Below are 17,951 nucleotides of genomic sequence, written 5' to 3' on the forward strand. Positions count from 1 at the left end.
GCTTAAAGGACATGCAAGGTTCAGGCACAGAGTAAATGCACAAGCTAATGGGGAACTTAAATAAAAACACAGTTGGGTTCCGATGGAAAATAAGCCAGGTTTAAATGTTAATGAGGACGTATAAGTCCAAGTCAAAAGCTGCATTCTGCAGAGACTGGCATTATGGCAGAGTTCATTTGCCTAATCAGAGGCATTTATTAGCCCAAAATGCTTCCAAATGGAAACAAAAAATGTTTTGCCTTTTTTCTTCCCCCGCTCAAAAGATTGCATTTGTTTTTAGGGAGCGCTCTTCTTTTTATGCGTTTTCCTCTCCCTGCACATGTCAGGGTCTTGGTGATGCCTGTGTGTCTCAGTGTTGGGGCAACACTACTGACGCTGCAGGGGCTTGAGAGCGTTGGTTCTGTGTGCACACGCAGTACTGGCCTGCTGCAAAGCAGTGCTCACAGCCCACAGGCAGGGTTTGCTCCAGGCTGGGTGGCTGTCCCAAGAAAATTAAGTTGTTCAGGTGATCTATAATGCAGCAGGTATAACTCCACTGCCTCCAGCACTCCAGCAACACCATCCAGACTTTCCTGCTCTCCTCTCCTTGGCTTGCTCTTTTTGCTTACAGATGCTCTGAGAGGGGAGCACCACAGTGGCTACATTGAACACATCTGCTGGGGTCTTTGGGGCTGCTGCTCCCATGGATGGGAAAAAAGACCTGGACCACTCTTGATACCAGGCAAACATGGCGCAGCATAATTAGTGGTGTCCTACAGTTATTAACCCCTGACCCAGGCAGGCTATTTTTTAACAGAGGTGCAAGAAGTTAATACTAGTGCTAATGGCTTCACATCCAGGCCTTAATGAAAGCCATGCAGGGACAAGGCCTATCATCAATATCTTTCAAACTTTGAACTTGAAATTATCCTCTCCCTGCTGCCATTTTTTGGCTTTCTTTCTGCCTTCCCCACCTCCTCCAGAGTTTCCTGAACCATGTTTTTGGGCTGGTCAATGAGATTGACACCCACCAGTCCTAATGTAGAACTTGATCTCCATCAGCACCCCAATAAATGGCTGCAGCGATCCCCATGGGTCACAGCAGTGTGTCCTATCAGGCAATGAGATGTCTGCTTCAGAAATAGGAAAAAAGTAAAAGTGAGAAGTACTGGACTGGGGGATGCGAGAGAAAGAGACAAGGAAGCGTGGCCATGCTTGAGCCAAGCTCCAGGGAAACATTATCAGGACAGGAAAATATTTGTAGATCTGTTTTTAAAGTAGAAATAGAATGGGGTGGGGCAGGTGCAGTGCTGCTAAAACCATCAGGGAGAAGAGGAGGGGATCCAAGGATGAAGTTCTGCTACCCAGGTTGTGGAGGAGCATTGCCCCTCGTGGTGATGTAGAGATCACGGTCTACTTGTTTGGAGTGATGGGGGCTGATTCCTGGGGTGTTTTCCCTGTTTCTAGCACCTCTGACCTGTATGTGATGCAGCTGCGGGAGGGAGGGTGGTGAGTGGGAGAAGGATCGCACGTGTCAGCCCTGAAGCTCACGTGTTGTGCTCTTTTTAAAAAAAGAATCCCTTTTTCATTGAAATACATTATTCTTTTTAGAAAGAAGCCTGTTTAAATAAATTTGAAATTATGACAACCTATTTTAAGGCCTAAATTTACTATAATCTATTAATCATTTAAATAACTTCCATCAAGGAGTCCTCCTCAAATATTAATGAGCTGAAGGGTGCTGATTTTTCAATGATATGTCAGATCAGGGGAAAACATCTTTTACTCCGGCTTTCTAAATGTCACAATGTCGTATACTTAGTATCTATTATTTCCAGTCTTCACAATGGGGGAAATGCTGGTATTTACATTTTTCAAAATGTCAGGACGTTGAGTTCCTGTTGTGCGTAAAAGCTCTTGCCTTAATTACTCTTAATTTCACATTAGCAAGCAGGTGTGGGGAGAATATTTTCTTCAATTGAGCTAGTTCATTTGAAGTTGGGAAGCCGCAGGGAGTTGAGAAAGCGGGAAAGCTTGTTTTCCCCTTTCAGCCCATGAATAAAGACCAGGTGGGAGAGGAGGAGATCAGCTCTTTCAAGCTCCCGGGACCAGATTTTCAAAGGGGATCCTGTGCTGAAACATGCAGCTCAGTGGTTAGAGGGAATTTCAAAAGTGCTTCTGGCTGCAGGGATGTGTGCACTCCTCCTAGCTCTGCTTCCCAGTAGCCCAAGGAGAGCTCAGCATCTCTCTTCTTGGGACAGTGAGAGCACGCTGATTGCCATCAGAAATGCAGCCCGTGCTGAGCAGAAACCGCCTGCCAATTCACTCGTTAATGTTTCTTTTGATTAATCAAATCACTTTGGAAGGGCTGGACTTGGTTTTTGATGCATTTCCCCCCCGTCTGGTAGCTAGCTCACTTAAGGCAGCCTAATGAAATTAATTAACAGTAAATTTAAAATGTTGTTTTTCGACGCGATAATTGAATTCCAGTTTTCATTTGAAGGTGGTTTGAGACGAACAAAATGAGGATGACAATTTGCTAAGTGAGCTCAGGCTGGTTCCCAGCACCACCGAAACACACAGTATAAATGAGACCACACCGGACTGACCCGTATGGCAAGGGAGAAACTCTTTGTGCTTTCTGCAGTCGTGACAGCAAGTGTAAATAATGTTTGCGTTTTCAGAGGAAAAAAAATGAATAGCTGAAGTAGAGATAGCACACTGGAGCTGTAAGATCAGGGCTTCCTGTGTGCAGGCGGTTAAAGTGGTGCCCAACTCTGCCATGGTGATGTGCCGGTGTCACCCAACTGTGCTAAGCCTCATCTCTGAAATGGTTTTAAAGAATCTTGTAGATGTGGCACTGAGGGACATGGATAGTGGGTGCAGTGGGGGTGGCTTGGGGTTGGAACCAATGATCTTAGTGGTCTTTTCCATCCTTGATAATTTTATGTCTATGTAATTTTGGACCAGTTGAGCACATGTGGCTTGGTTAGGCATGCAACCTCTGCTGCTTTGCTTGGGTTTCATCCAATGCCATCACTACCCAGCTCAGCTCTGCCCATCTGCCCTAGTGCCAAAGATCCTCTAGCTGAAGGCACTTAGAAAAGTCAGGGTCCTTGGGCAAAACATAGAGGTATCTGTGCAGGTACTGGGGCTGTGTCCTGTGTGAGGAGCTGCAATGTGTGGGCAAAAACATGAAAGCTCTGAGCGTATGTCAGTGGGAGCCAGCACTGCAGGTGTGATTGCAGCCACGTGCGCATCTCTCCAGCCATTATATTTTCCGTTTACAGTAATTAGCTGCACAGCCCCAGTGATCCCATTAGCGCTCCTGAGAAGTTGTTCCGTATTCTCTGCTCCCTGCAGCTGGGACTGCATGCAATGTGAAGCACATGGGCAAAAACCTGCTGAATTAGAGCCTCAGGGATGCTGGTGGCCATCCGTGGTGATACACCACCCCCTGGCTGCACCCTACGTCCACTTTTTGGATGAGGTGGATACTCCCCTGGTAGCCCTCTTATGACCCCATTTGCTTTCACAGAGATTTCAGGCAACACAGATGACATCCCATTGGTGCGCTGGCGGCAGCAGTGGCTGGAGAATGGCACTCTGCTCTTCCACATCCACCACCAGGATGGGGCTCCCAATCTGCCTGGTTTCGAGCCCACTGAGGAACCCCAGACCGAGTCAGCCGAGGAGGAGCTGAGGATCCTGCACATCTCCGTCATGGTACGTGCATTCCTTCTCCTCCTGCTTTGGGACGGAGGCAGATAGGGTGCTATACAGGATGCTTGAGCACTGGGCTGCATTACACTTGTCCCAGAACTCACATCTCCAAATGACTCATGCTCTCCACCACCTAAATGTACCCCAGTGCTTCTGCAGGAATCCTTCACCCTGGGCTTTGAAGGCTGCATCCAGCTTAATACGGGGTTAATTCATGGTGACTCCCTTGGCAGCCCTTTGCTCGGGTGCCTGCATCAGTGGTGTCACAGTGCCACCAGGCACTGTCACCACTGCTTTGCTCAGTGCAGCTCCATGCGGGAGTCCCCCGTGCAGAACCGCAGGGAAAAGATTTAATGGCAGAGAAAGGAGGGCAGGGCAGAGATCTGGGCTGGGGGGGGGGAGGAGGTGGTGGTGGGGGCTGTGTTTTTATTTTTCCTAATCTTGAAGAAGTCTGAAGGACTGACCATTTTTGAGCCATTGGGAGATAATTAGCCAGAGACAATGTGTTGCCAGCTGCAAACAGGCTGTTTAATGGTGCCTACCCTAATGAGAAGGCCGTAGCTCTTCCAGATTGATGCCGGAGGCCAGGCTTCTCCTCCATCATTTGCACTTGATTAGTCTTGAGGAAAAAAAAAAAAATCACTAGCAAAGCCAACCCCAAACCACTTTTGGTCTTTTTCCTCATTTTGGTTCCTTCCCTAAGAGAGAGCATTGCCTTGGGGAGATGCTGGCCCCACACTCAGTCCACTCTGCTGCTGTGGACTGGTTTTTTGATGACTGCTGAATACCCAGATCCAGGCAGGAGCATATGAAATGAGTCTTATTATCGAAGTGGTAAAAGGATGCCTGTGATTCTTGCACCAAAATGTATAAGTACAGATTGCGTCCTCCCTTTCCCTTGCTTTTCCATCACTCAGCTCCAGCAGCATCCTTTGTCTTGACAAACAGAGGTTGGCTTTTGTGCCTGGGGTCAAAGTCGCATGTAGTTTTCAAGGCTGATTTTCTATCATTCCATTTGGTTGGTGAGTGTAGTGTAAGCAAGGGGCTTTATCCATCATGACAATGCTCTGCGTGGGGAACGTGCGGGAAACCCTCCTAGCTCTGGGTCCCCATGTGTCCTTTGCCCAAGTCCCAGTGGGAAGGATGAAGGTTTTCCGTGCTCCCGTGGAGAGGAGACAGGAGAGCACACCCAGGTGAGAATCCAATACTACTGTTCATCCACAGTGACAGACTTATCGTCTTGGTTCCTGCCTGGAGAGATGTATCTGCAAGGCTGCTGGTCTCCTCCACTGCTGGCGTCTCCTCCTATGTCTTTCTCTTTTTGCTTTTAAAGAAATTTTGGGAGGTGGGCAGTGAGGATACACTGCAGCTCCATTATCCTGGGAATGGAAGAGGGCGAAGCCATAATGGCCATTAGGGCTCCTTTCCCAGCTCCATCTCCCGCTCCTCGTTCAATAATTTCCTTAATGTTTGGTCTTAATGGAGCAGATTATGACTACTATTTTATTTTATCAAGAACACCTATTTCATGAAAAGGAAGAGGGGGACCGGAGGCACGGCCGGACAAGCAGCTCTCAGCTGGCTCCATGTGCTCTTTTTTTCACTATTGTTGTTGTTGTTATTATTCCTGGCAGACCAGACCAAGGAGCCAGCTGGAGCTTTCATCTCGCCGCCTCCATCCGTGCTGCGGTGGTGACGTCTTGGGTGACCTTGGGTATGATGGGAGGTGGTGGGGCTGGGTGTACTCAGGGCTGCTGCGGGGACCGAGTTCTTCCATTCTGCGTCCCCCAAACCTTGCTTCAGTTGCTGTCCCAAGCCTTCATCTCACTTAATCTGCACTGAAATTTCCACAGGATGCCCTGAGAAAATCTACCGAGATTGAGAGTGACAGCATTGAAAGTGGCTGGAAATGGGTCAGAAAAAGTTGCCTGCAGGAGTGTTTGCCTATAATAAACCCGCTTGCTGCTTTCAAAGACGTTGCAGGAGAGCACAAACAAACCACGCTCTGTTTTAAATGCTGCTTTTTTATGGCTCAGTGGCGACTTCAAAGCCAGCCCTGCTCGAGGCGAGCTTCACCCTGCAGTGCCAGGAGCTCTTGTTGGTGTGGTCAGGCTGCTCCCAGCCCGCTTCCCGGGGCTGTTCTGCAGTCCCTGCTGAACCCTGCTGCTTTGTGCCCACAGGGAGGGATGATCGCGCTGCTGCTCTCCATCCTCTGCTTGGTGATGATCCTCTACACCCGGCGGCGGTGGTGCAAGCGGCGCCGTGTGCCACAACCTCAGAAAAGTGCCAGTGCCGAAGCTGCCAATGAGATCCACTACATCCCCTCGGTGCTGATTGGGGGGCACGGGCGGGAGAGCCTGCGCAATGCCCGTGTGCAGGGCCACAACTCCAGCGGCACCCTCAGCATCCGCGAGACCCCGATCCTGGATGGTTACGAGTACGACATCACCGACTTGCGGCACCACCTCCAGCGGGAATGTATGAATGGCGGTGAGGACTTTGCCAGCCAGGTCACCCGCACCCTCGACTCGCTGCAGGGCTGCAATGAGAAGTCAAGCATGGACCTCACGCCAGGTCGGGCAGCAATGGGGCTGAGCTAGGTCCATAGAATCATTAGTAGTCTCATCCAACCTTAAGGTCATCTAGTCCAACCATCAACCCATCACCACCATGCCCACAAATCCATGTCCCTCAAACCATATCCATCTTCTCTTCTCCCCATCATTGCATATATATATATATTTTGCCTTGAGTATTTTGTCACGTTTTTCTGAACGTGTGAGATGTTAGTGACTCTCCAGAAGCCCATCTGTTGACAGTGCAGTGTGCTTCCTAAAACTCTCTGGAGCCTTCTTTGCAGACCTGGCTATGCAGGAGTGCCTTGAATGTTAAATCTCCACATTTAACCAGGCTTGGTGGATGTGCTGGTCCCCTTAGGGCTTTGAGGAGCTGCACTGGGAGCAGGCTGGTCCATCAACCCCAGTCATCTTGTATGGATGCTGGGGATCGATCCAAGGAAATCTTTTTCTCACCTCCCTTTTGTTTTTCTTTTCTTTTGGTCTTTCTCCCTGAAAGATGTTGCCTTCAATTCTTCCCGCCCAGGGAGTGATAATGCAAAGCTGTCCCTGATGAACAAATACAAGGACAACATCATCGCCACCAGCCCCGTGGACTCCAACCACCAGCAGGCCACCCTGCTGTCCCACACCTCCAGCAGCCAACGCAAGCGCATCAACAACAAGGCGCGAGGTGACCAATGATGGGATGGGATGGGACAGGATGTGCTGCTCTGTGCCTACCCACCCTGCAGCCCTTTGTGGCAGTGTGGGGATGGGATGTGTTTGGGTGCTGCCACGGGTGTGACCATGCTTGGTGTCACCCACAGCTGGCTCAGCCTTTCTGAACCCCGAAGGGGACTCGGGGACAGAGGCAGACACTGATCCCCAGCTGACCTTCTACACAGACCCCTCTCGGAGCCGGAGGCGCAGCCGAGGTGAATGCAGGAGGTTGGGCAGTGAGCTTCCCCCACCTCTGCCCTGTTTTCTACTGTCTTTGTCTCTTATGTTGGGTTTGGGGTTGGAATGCACTTTTTGTGTTTTGCAGTGGGGTCCCCCCGCAGCCCTGTGAACAAGACCACTCTGACCCTCATCAGTGTGACAAGCTGTGTTATCAGCCTGGTGTGTTCCTCCCATATGAGCTGCCCCCTTGTTGTCAAGATCACCCTCCATGTCCCTGAGCACCTCATTGCTGATGGTGAGTGACCACAGTCCTATAGTTGCCAACCTATGTCAGCCATGGGTGGGAGCTGTGATGGAGGAGAGGGGAGTTGATGGAGGGAACAGGTGTGGAGTGGGTACAAGATTGAGGGGAAAACTGGGATGAAGGATACAAGTGTGGGCAAGGTTTGGTGGGAATGGGCATGGCATGGTGGGACAAGCACAGGATGGAGTTGGGTGTCATAGGATAGAGGAGATGGACGTGGGGCATGCAGGAAGTGGATGTGGGATGGGTGAGATGGATGGCACCAGCACAACAAAAGAATGAGTAGTGGCAATTGTGGGTTTGGCTGGCTTGGACACTGGGTGGAGGGGGCTGACATGGTTTAGAGAATACAAGCTGGGGTGGAGGTGGGTTTGTAGGACAGAGGGGTTCACTGTGGGGCAGAGGGGGCCTGGGATTCTTGGAATGGAGGGGGCCATTGCAGGATGGAGGGCACTGTACTGGAATGGAGGAGACTATTGTGGTTAACAGGACACTGTTGTGGGATGGAGGGAAGAATCACAGGGCAGAGGGAACCATCATAAGGTGAAGGGGCACCATGATGGTGTGGAGGTGACTATCATGGGATGGAGGGAACTCCCACAGGATGGAGGGGTGCTGTGATGGGATGGAGAGTGCTGTTGCGAGATGGAGGGGACAGCTGCTGATTGCCCCCCGGGCGGCAGGGAGCCGCTTTATCCTGCTGGAGGGCAGCCAGCTGGACGCCAGCGACTGGCTGAACCCGGCGCAGGTCGTCCTCTTCTCCCAGCAAAACTCCAGCGGCCCCTGGGCCCTGGACCTCTGTGCCCGCCGCCTCCTTGACCCCTGCGAGCATCAGTGTGACCCTGAGACTGGTAAGCGGGGGATGGTGGGGGTCCTGCAGGGCCCCCTGTCCCTGATGTGCACCCTCTTTCTGTAGGTGAGTGTCTCTGCTATGAGGGCTACATGAAAGATCCTGTCCATAAGCATCTCTGCATCCGGAATGAGTGGGGGACCAACCAGGGGTGAGTGTGCCCGCAGCGCTGCACCCAGTTTGGGCTGCAGCAGCAAGGCAGGGCTGTGGGAAATCCCCTTTGGTGAAAGAGTTAAAAGCAGCTCAGTGAACCCTGAGGTCAGAGGGGTGTGGGCTCTTTAGCCACTCCACAGGAGAGGAGGGTTGTGCTGTTCAGAATAAGGAGAGCTGAGGTACAATGGCGTTGATGAAGTCATTAGGTTTCAGAGTAAACAACCCCCCAGAGAGCATTGAAGCTGCTCCTCTTCCCTTTCTGGGCACTCATTCTGCATCCTGCACCAGGAGATGCCTGTTCAATATCCTTATGCTCCTGAAAGCGTGAAAGGAAAAACTTCTGATCCACCCTAGACATCAAAAATCTGCATGCATGCATGCACCAGCACCTCCAGCCTCTTCCTCTTCCCCTTCACTCACAGTGCCCAACACCCTCTCTGAAGTCATTAGTGCATTAGGAAGAGAAAGCCATCAAAGGCTGGCCTCAGAATTCCTGCTGTGCTTCTGCCTCCCTCTGAGCAGGGCCCTGCTGCTCAGCCCCAGCCCCTCTCCCCTTCTTTCATTTTAAAGCCATTTAGCAATTAATCCCTGTACTGGCCATGGAGATGAGGTGGCTGTCCTTCTGGGTGAGCAGAGCCGGGCTGGGGACAGCTTGATCCTCATGGGATGCATAGATGGGGGATGTGGAGCAGCATGGTTGGGTCCCCAGTCTCATCCCCAGAGAACAAGTGTCCTGTGGTGATGTCTGCAGCTCCCCATGTCTTTCCCTGCTTCTTCCCATGAGCAGCACTGAGTGATGAGGACAGGGGCATATAGGGATGAGGTTGGTTGTCCATGTTGGGTGTCTCAGGGTGGGTTGGAAGGAGCCAACAGCCACTCACAGCGTGCCAGACCCATACCTTGCTCGCAGAGTGAAGGGGCAAGTGACTTTGTCAAACCTGTTTGTAAACACATGTAATTACGTATGTAGGTGTGTTTGCTTCCTTCTGCTCTGCTTTTTGCTGCTGCTGGGTGTGGGACTGCAGCCTCACTGCTTTCATGCACCTTACTCTTCTCTAGCTTCTTCCTGGCTGAACTGCTCCATCTAAAGGGAGAGGGGAGAAAAGGCTGAGTTTTGGGGGAAAAAGAAGGTGCAGATGGTAGCAAGCAGGAGAGAAGCCAAGGACAGGGAAGACAAATGCATTTCTGCCCTTTAAGAAGTTGTTTGCTCTGCTTAATTCAAAGGGGTCTTTAGCACCATCTCAGGTAGCCTCTGGAGATCCCTTCCCACCTCAGCCATTCTGTGGTTCTTCTGAGATACCAAAGTTATACTGTGACAAATCATACACAGCATCTCACACCTTCTTTTCTCTCTGGGGCACGGAAAACAAGCAGATCTTTGTCTTTCTTCCTCAGCCCTAGACCATACTGGAGATATCCATGGTTCTCCTGCTCCTCCCTGTGCTCCCCAGAGGGCTTCAGTACTGTGGGTTTCCCTCACTGTCCTTCAAGAGCTTCTCTCTCAAGCCATGTGAAACAGGGATCATTTTGTGCCTCTGCCTTGTGCCCATCAGATTTTAGTTTCGGAAAACAGTAGCAGCAGAAACCAACAGTAACTTCGTCATCCCTGCCTGCAGCTTTCACTGTTGATAGGATTTCTGGAAAGTGTGGCCATGTGAAGCATTTTGGTTTAAGCTGGGTGTGTAACAAGTATCTTTCTGGAGATGCTGGAAATCAGCTACTCCATCCTGCATCCCAAGGGGACCAATGGCATCTGAATCATTTCTGACAGGTGTTTGTTTAATACATTCCTAACCCCTCCAATATTGTGACCCAATCCAGGCACTGAGTCTGGCCCCATAGGATCCCATTGCTTCTGAATGGGAAGGCCAGAAAAGCAGGGAGCTTTGGAAGTTTTTTGGTGACAGCAGTGAGGCTTTGTGTGCTGCATGTATTTTGGATACCATGCTGAGATCCCCACCTTCCCGGTGCATCTCTTACCGAACGCACCTGGTCCCTAAATCAGCACTAGTTTTTCAAAAATGAGATCTTTTTGATCATGTGCAGCAGATAAATTTGATCGCCTGCATTGTGTGCTGCTCTTCAGCTGTTTTAAACAAATCTGCTTTGCACTGTTTGTTTGATAGCAGTCTGCTTTTCTGCTCTGCTATGCATTTTTAATTAGCTGCTTTTTTGGCTTTTCTTCTAACGTTTCTCAGGTAGGAGAAGTGGTTTCCAGCAATCCAGCCAACTTTGTTTGAACCAAATTCCCGTGGCTGTGGCATGGTATGACTACCCAAAATCAGATTGCTAATTGTGCCTTCAGCTAGCAAGCTGTTTCCTGCCCACATTCATACTTCTTGAGCCTGTGGATTCATTATGTGATGTCCCATGGCTGTCCCATCACCATGTGTTCTTCTTACCCAAGGCAGCACAATGAGATCTTAGATCCTCTGCATTTAAGGGGGTCAACGTGCCTTTCCATTTTCTGCTATTGTTGCTCTTCACTATTGCATAGGGAAATCTGGGGCATGGGGGGGTTGGAGTCACCATCCCTGGAGGTTTTTAAGAAGAGGATAATTGTGGCACTGAGTGACATGGTCTGAGTGGTCACAGGCATGGGCTGATGGTTGGACTAGATGATCTTAGTGGTCTTTGCCATCTTAATGATTTGATGGTTCTATGACTCTGTGAGTTTCATCACTGAGACCTGTCAGCCTTGTAGGCACTGCATCAAGGTGGGCTCAGACAACTACGTGAGGGCAGATACATCCCTTTCCCACCTTTCTGCTAGGGCTTGAGACCCTCTGAGGTAGTGCCATTTTTGGGGGGGTATTTCTCCCCCTATGAGCTGTGCACCCAGTCACGTCCATCCCCACATATCCAGTGGAGCAGCCGGGGACACAGGGAAGTGACAAGGACAGCACTTTTTCTGCTTAAACTCTTTTTGCTCTTTTTTTCATCATCTTTTTTTTTTTTTTTTTTTTTTCCCCACTCTTTTTCTGCCTATCTTTTTTTCTCCTCTGTCTTTTTCCATCCCCTGCTGTGTGCCTCAGCTCTGCGAGCCTGAAGGATGGCCAGATAAAAAGCTCCTCTTTCTTTCAGATCCTTTCACCAAACCAGCCCTCCGCCTCCTCCTCCCCGCCCCATTCTCCTTGCAGATTTATGAGCAGCCCGGAGAGAAAGTGCCAGCATTAGCATTTTTAATAAAGAGCTGCTTGGAAGGGATGGCAGCAGGCAGGGAGGTGGGAAGCTGAAGCCTGGGGGAAACCCTTGCAAGGCAGAGCTGAAACAGGGCTGGTGGTAGTACTGGGATGAGCGTTGCTGATGGGAGATAATCTCTTGGATCACATTTCAGGTTGGATATTAGGGAAAAATTCTTCTCAGAAAGAGCAGTGAGGTATGGGAGCAGACTGCACAGGGATGTAATGGAGTCACCATCCTTGGAGGTGTTCAATGGAAGTCATACTGAGGGATGTGGTCTAGAGCAGACATAAGTGTGGATTGGTGGTTGGACCGGATGATTTATTGGTCTTTCCAACCTTAATGATTCTCTGACACCTGCCCCCTGCCCTGCACAACTGTGCCCACATCTGGACTGTGTCCCTTGGGTCTGTGTGGGGTGCGGGTGCTGCAGGTGTGTTCCTGGTTTTCTCTGGGCTTGAAGCCACTGGGGAAGGGCTGTGGTGGCCACAGTGGCTGGTGCTTGGCTGTGGGGGTTCAGCACAGCAATCTCATGCCACTGTCTGGGTGGGAGTCACTAAAAGCACCAGCAGCTCAGGGACCAGATGTCAAGTTGCCTATTTTCGGTGCTTAACCACCAATTGGTGGCATTGCAGCCATGCTCATGTGCAGTGACTTTTCAGCATCTTCTGCTCAGCCCCTTTCTCCCTTCCACCAGCTCAGCACCATGTATCTTGCAAAGATGCCCATGCTGGGGATCCATTGTAGAGCTTGTCTATAGGAACTTACTGATGCTGTTGGATGAGCTTGCTGGGTCTTGTGCCCAGTGAACCCCATTTTGTTGATTCAGATGCCTACCTGCTTGCCAAGGCTTGCCAAAGTAGCCAAGAGCTGTCCTTTCTGGCCTGTTTAACCCAATCTGATCAGACACAGTACTGCTTCTAATCTATCTCTGTTCACTTTGTGAGCTCTGAAGACTGTGCAACGCAAGCACCTGCAAGCAGAGCAGCAAGGAGCCTGCCAGTGATGCATAGGAGAAGGAAGATGGAATGAAACAGTAGCAAAACCACGCAGAGGAAGAGACAGTGATGGGAAGGATGTGTCCTCATCTTTAGCAGCAGGAGTAACAAGGCAGCAAGGAGGGAACTTTCAGCTTCATGAGAGGAAGAATCAACATGGAGCTCCTGGAGAGATGCGTTGGGTGGAGTGCTCTGGTTTAAAGCCATCACTGCCTGACTTTTAGGCATCGTTGGAAATTGTGCCCTTGAGGGGCTATTGAAAGACCTTGTGCTGATTTCCCTGTACCTAACCTACATGGCACTGTGCTCTTGCATCCCTGGGCTGGCCACCCTGCCTCTGCATCACTACTGTGGGCTGAGAACCACTGGAAGTGCAGCACGGCTCTTCACGACCATTTGTCCAGCCAAGCTGATGAGGAACAATACCTTGCCTCTGCTTTTGTTCCCAGCCCAGTGCACTGTGGGGAAGAGAGAATAAAGCCCATCTGTGACAGTGTGGGATGCTGCTGTGGGCAGCATTCAAGGATCTGGCAAGGTGCAAAGAGAGCACTGCTGCCCATCCACACAGACCTTATCCAGGGCACTGTGCTCTGCTGCTGGATGTAATCCTGTGCCTGGTCACAGAAGTGCCATTGTGTCCCAGGCAGGAAATGAGCAGTGCTCTAATCCCGCAATCAGGATTTTTTTGTGTCCTTGCTGAAATAACTTCAGATTAGGAATTGAAGTGCTTGTGCAGGAGAGCTGTAATTGCCTTCAGAGAAAATCCCCAGGCTCACCAGGTGTTTGCCATGCTGCTCGTGCGGATGTGTGCCCTCAGCGGATGTTTTAAAGGTGACAGGATGAAAAAATCTCCAGTTCTGAGCTCATTCTACAAATGAGATTCGGTTGGATCTGGCTGTTACTCCTCTGGACTCCTTTTTATTTTATTGCTGGTCTTCAACTTGCTAGTCTCTCTGCAAATGACCCTGTGCAAGAAATGCTCTGCGAAGAATGCTCTATAGAAGACGCTCTGCAAAGGATACACTTCAAATGGGGCCATGCTGTGTGGGCTGCACATCCCAAAGCATCCTGGCCATGGGTGCAGCTGTCCCTAGACATGTGCTAACATTCCCATGATGGGAATAGGTGGGTGGTGCCTGAGGGTGCAGGGCTGTGAGGCTCAGGGATGCTGCAGCAGTGGGAAAGGGGGGGACTGGAGCCTACAGTACCCCAAAGTAAAGGATGAGATATGCTGTTCACTGGATGCACCAGCTGTGTAGGAACGCCCAAATTCTAAAGATCCCCCGCTCTCCCAAAATCGTGGAACTATTTTACCACCTTGTATGTGCATCACAGGTACTTGCTGCAGTGCAAATCTGGGGAGGCATTTTGGGACGCTGGCATGATGCTCCTGTGTTTCTCTTCCAGGCCCTGGCCGTACACCATATTTCAGCGCGGCTTCGACTTGGTGCTGGGTGAGCAGCCATCAGATAAGATTTTTCGGTAAGTCTGCCTTCAGCTTCACCACCAATCCTTGGGTCTCCCCTTCAGTTACTGGTGCTAGTTCTGGGGAAGGTGCAGCATGTGGTCCCCCACGTCTTGGCTGACCTTAGTGCCCTGTGCCACCACCTAGGGGGCATATGAGCTGGAAAGATCCTACTGCTGCTTTTTGGGGTCATTTGGGTGCATTTGGAAGACTTGTCCCTTCTTGATGCATCTCACAGAGCACCTGCCTCTGCTGCCTCCCCCTGCTAGCCCTGGAGCTGCAGCAGCCATGGACACCTTGGAGAGGAGGAATAAATACATGAATAATCTCTCGTTATCCTTCCTGCTCCCTACGCTCCCCAGCAGCATGCTCCTGGCAGATAGGTGCTCGAGAAGCCTGTATCCAGCTGGGGATAGATTTGGGACCAACCTAGCTCCTTTTGTAGGGAGGGGAGAGGTTTGAGGGCTGTGTTTCAGCAACAGCACTCCCTGCTCAGCCCTGGCATGATATCCCTGCATTGATGGGGTTTGGAGTTTCCCCCACGTGCTCTCTCTCTTGACAGGTTCACCTACACACTGGGGGAAGGCATGTGGCTGCCACTGAGCAAGAGCTTTGTCATCCCTCCGGCTGAGTTGGCCATCAACCCCTCAGCTAAGTGCAAGACCGACATGACAGTGATGGAGGACGCTGTGGAGGTCAGGTAGGTGTGAGCAAGGTGACGGCAAGGCCGTTGAATAGTTTCTCTAGCAAATATTCTGGTGGTGTGCCCATGGAGCAAAGGGGCACCCCAAAGGACATAGGGGCTGGTGAGAGCTGGGTACACCTTTTTGGCACCAAACAGAGTGGTGAAACACCTCCTACTCCCTACAGGGAAGAGCTGATGACCTCCTCCTCCTTCGACAGCCTGGAGGTTCTTCTTGACTCCTTTGGTCCTGTCCGTGACTGCTCCAGGGACAATGGGGGCTGCAGCAAGAACTTCCGCTGCATCGCAGATCGCAAGTTGGACTCAACGGGCTGTGTGGTGCGTGGCCAGCTTGGGATGAATAGTTGTTGCAGTATGAGCTGGTTTTGGTGCAAGTTGTGACCTTTTCATATTTCCCTAACGTTATTTTCTGATGAAGGGGCCTCTGAGAGCACCACCCTCATCTCACCTCTCTCTTTTCCCTTTGCCAGTGCCCGACGGGCCTGAGCCCAATGAAGGATGGCACGGGTTGCTATGACCGCCATGTTGGTGTTGATTGCTCTGATGGCTTCAATGGGGGCTGTGAGCAGCTGTGCCTGCAGCAGATGGTGCCTCTGCCCGACGACCCTCTGCTCTACAACATCCTCATGTTCTGTGGGTGAGTACCCCATCATCATTCCATGCTGGGGTGGCCTTGATCCCCACTGGAGGTGCTGCAGCTGATGGTGCGCCCTGCTGCTGGCTTCTCAGGTGCATTGAGGACTACAAGCTGGGTACAGATGGGCGATCATGCCAGCTCATCTCAGAGTCGTGCCCTGATGGTGTGGACTGTGGTGAGCCCCGTGAGCTGCCCATGAACCAGACGCTCTTTGGGGAGGTCTTCTATGGCTACAACAACCACTCCAAGGAGGTGGCCCCAGGGCAGGTGCTCAAAGGGACGTTTAGGTGAGTGGAGATGTGGAGAGATGACCAACAGTAGGGTCAGCCTTTCCCATCCTCTCTGCAACCCTTGGGTCTCCAAGACACTGATCCAACCACATTTAGCCAAGCTTTGCAGGAGGTGGATGGGTTGCAGGTAAGGGCTCATCTGAAGATGGCCACCAAGAGCCACAATGGCCTTCATAAGTCATGACCAGAGGAAGAGCATGGTGCTTGGTAGAGTTTTAGGGATGGATCACTGGCCCTTGTTCCCTGCCCTGTTCTCCTCTCCCCACTGTACTTCCAGACAGAACAACTTTGCCAGGGGCCTGGAGCAGCAGTTGCCAGATGGACTGGTGGTGGCCACCGTGCCCCTGGAAAACCAGTGCCAAGAGGAGCTCTCAGACCCCACACCTGACCCCGAATTCCTCACTGGTGAGTGAGCTCAACCATACCCTCATCCTCTTGGGGGATGCTGAAAGATGAGATGCATTTAGCCTGGCTTCAGCACCCAGTGCCCACCTGCATCAGCAGCTGTAAGGAAAGGCAATGCATTTCCCATATCTCTTTCAGCCAACAGCAAATAAGGGGAGCCTATAACATCACTGCCTTCTGCCAGCTTGTCCATTTGCAAGGGAAAGGCTGCAAATTAATTGTGTGGTGTAAAAGCTCAATTGTCCATCAGATAGTTGGGGAATTTGCGAAAAGGCTTTTTTTTATTCCAAGCAGAAATGTTTTCCAAATAGTTTTGACAGTTTGATAGGTTTCCAAATCAGAGTCACTGGTGTAAAGAGGTATTCAAAACCACAAATACGTTTTGGTTTGTCCTGTCAGTGTGTTATGGGCCATGAGGACTGAGGTGGGGTCCTAGCTCTGTTTGGCAGTGCCCATAGGATATCAAAAATGTGACTTAAGGTGATGCCACCACAGCCACAGCATCGTGAAGGGACCGGGGAATTCAGTGGCAATAATTCCAAAGAGGCAGAAGCCAGCAAATTATCCTATTCATTTCCCACTGCTCTGCTGGCTCTTTGTGGCTGATTAAGAAGGTGGGGAAAAAAAAATGGAAAAGAAGTGAAATCTGTGCTGTCAGTAGGCAGATCTGGGCATCGCTGTGAATACACAAGAGGCAGAGCTGCTGAGTAAGGAAGGGCTGTTTTTGCATAAACACTTTGCAGGGAAGAGCAATGCTTTGAAGCTGTTTGTAGCAGCCAGCACTGAAGGAAGAAGCACTGCAAGGCAGAGGACCTCATCCTCCTTATCCTCTGCCTCCCTTTCTTGCTGAGGAGGGTGAATGCACATTGTTTTCCTCCTGAACTCCTGCTGTGGGGCTGTTTAGCAGCAGGGCTCGCTGCTTCCCTGCTGAGCAGAGGTTTGCTACGTGGGATGTGTGGCTGTGGCACCGCTGGGGAGGAGATGGCTGAGTCCCAGCATCCTTCTGCAGCACGCTGCGGGATGCTCTGGCCACCAAAATAAAGGCCACCAAAACCCTCAGTTTGTTTTCTGGGGCGTTGTTGCAGGCATGGTGGCTTCTTAGTCACTCTGCTCTCAGGAGTGGGGTCTGTCTCTGGGTTGACCACCCCAACTCTCATCCTGGCCATTTCCAAAAGGTTTCAGGTCTTGCCTAACCCCAGCATTGCCATGATGCCCCGAAGAACATAGGAAGGTGGTTTCCCTGTGCACGTGTCCAGCTCAGTCCCCAGAGCCTCTGGGCTGGCCACAACCATGGTGTGATGGTGACTAGGCCTGCTAACAGCTCATTTCAAAAGTGCAGCTCTCATTAACAAAGCAATTAGCACACCTGGGCATGTCTGGGGAGGCAGGAGGGATGTGGGAGGAGGCTCATTATCTTCTGCTGTATTTTCTGGCCAGCAGGATGAAGTGAGCCCATGGGTTTTCCTTCTGTGTTGCAGTGTTAATGCATGTGGAACAGCTGATGGTGGAGATATGATTTGTGCTGGCCCTTCCCCTTTTGTCATCTCACCCTGGTCATGGTGCAAGGTGCTGTGGCTGCTGTGGTTATCCCATGTCCAAGCGTCATGTTCTCTCTTGGCAGGGATGGTGAACTTCAGTGAGGTGTCGGGATACCCTCTGCTACAGCACTGGAAGGTGCAGTCTGTCATGTACCACGTCCGGCTCAACCAGCTGACCATCTCCCAGTGTAAGCATGTGGGGAGAAGAGGCAGTAATGGATGCATCACATGCAGGGGGGTGGCTGCTGGGGTGCTGGGTGCACAT

The 17,951-nt window shown here is 51.0% G+C and overlaps 1 protein-coding gene across 4 annotated transcripts in view; it reads left to right on the top strand.

Moving 5' to 3' along the window:
- ASTN1 (astrotactin 1) overlaps nt 1-17,951 on the top strand; it is a 45,589-nt gene that overhangs the window by 11,561 nt on the left and 16,077 nt on the right. For 3 of the 4 annotated variants that reach the window (XR_007377201.1, XR_007377202.1, XM_048945856.1), the window contains exons 2-15: nt 3,518-3,705; nt 5,883-6,276; nt 6,778-6,951; nt 7,088-7,195; nt 7,306-7,455; nt 8,148-8,315; nt 8,381-8,465; nt 14,056-14,130; nt 14,676-14,813; nt 14,984-15,134; nt 15,287-15,453; nt 15,546-15,740; nt 16,021-16,148; nt 17,770-17,874. Coding sequence is in view for 2 of the 4 variants with exons in the window: in XM_048945856.1 (XP_048801813.1) it covers nt 3,518-3,705; nt 5,883-6,276; nt 6,778-6,951; nt 7,088-7,195; nt 7,306-7,455; nt 8,148-8,315; nt 8,381-8,465; nt 14,056-14,130; nt 14,676-14,813; nt 14,984-15,134; nt 15,287-15,453; nt 15,546-15,740; nt 16,021-16,148; nt 17,770-17,874 (2,226 nt within the window). In the remaining 2 variants the exon portion in view is untranslated. The remainder of the gene's footprint in view (nt 1-3,517; nt 3,706-5,882; nt 6,277-6,777; nt 6,952-7,087; nt 7,196-7,305; nt 7,456-8,147; nt 8,316-8,380; nt 8,466-14,055; nt 14,131-14,675; nt 14,814-14,983; nt 15,135-15,286; nt 15,454-15,545; nt 15,741-16,020; nt 16,149-17,769; nt 17,875-17,951) is intronic. The other variant, XM_048945857.1, reaches the window with a different exon arrangement.

The sequence above is a fragment of the Lagopus muta genome, chromosome 5 (assembly GCF_023343835.1).
Source record: "Lagopus muta isolate bLagMut1 chromosome 5, bLagMut1 primary, whole genome shotgun sequence".
In the NCBI taxonomy this organism is placed as follows: domain Eukaryota; kingdom Metazoa; phylum Chordata; class Aves; order Galliformes; family Phasianidae; genus Lagopus; species Lagopus muta.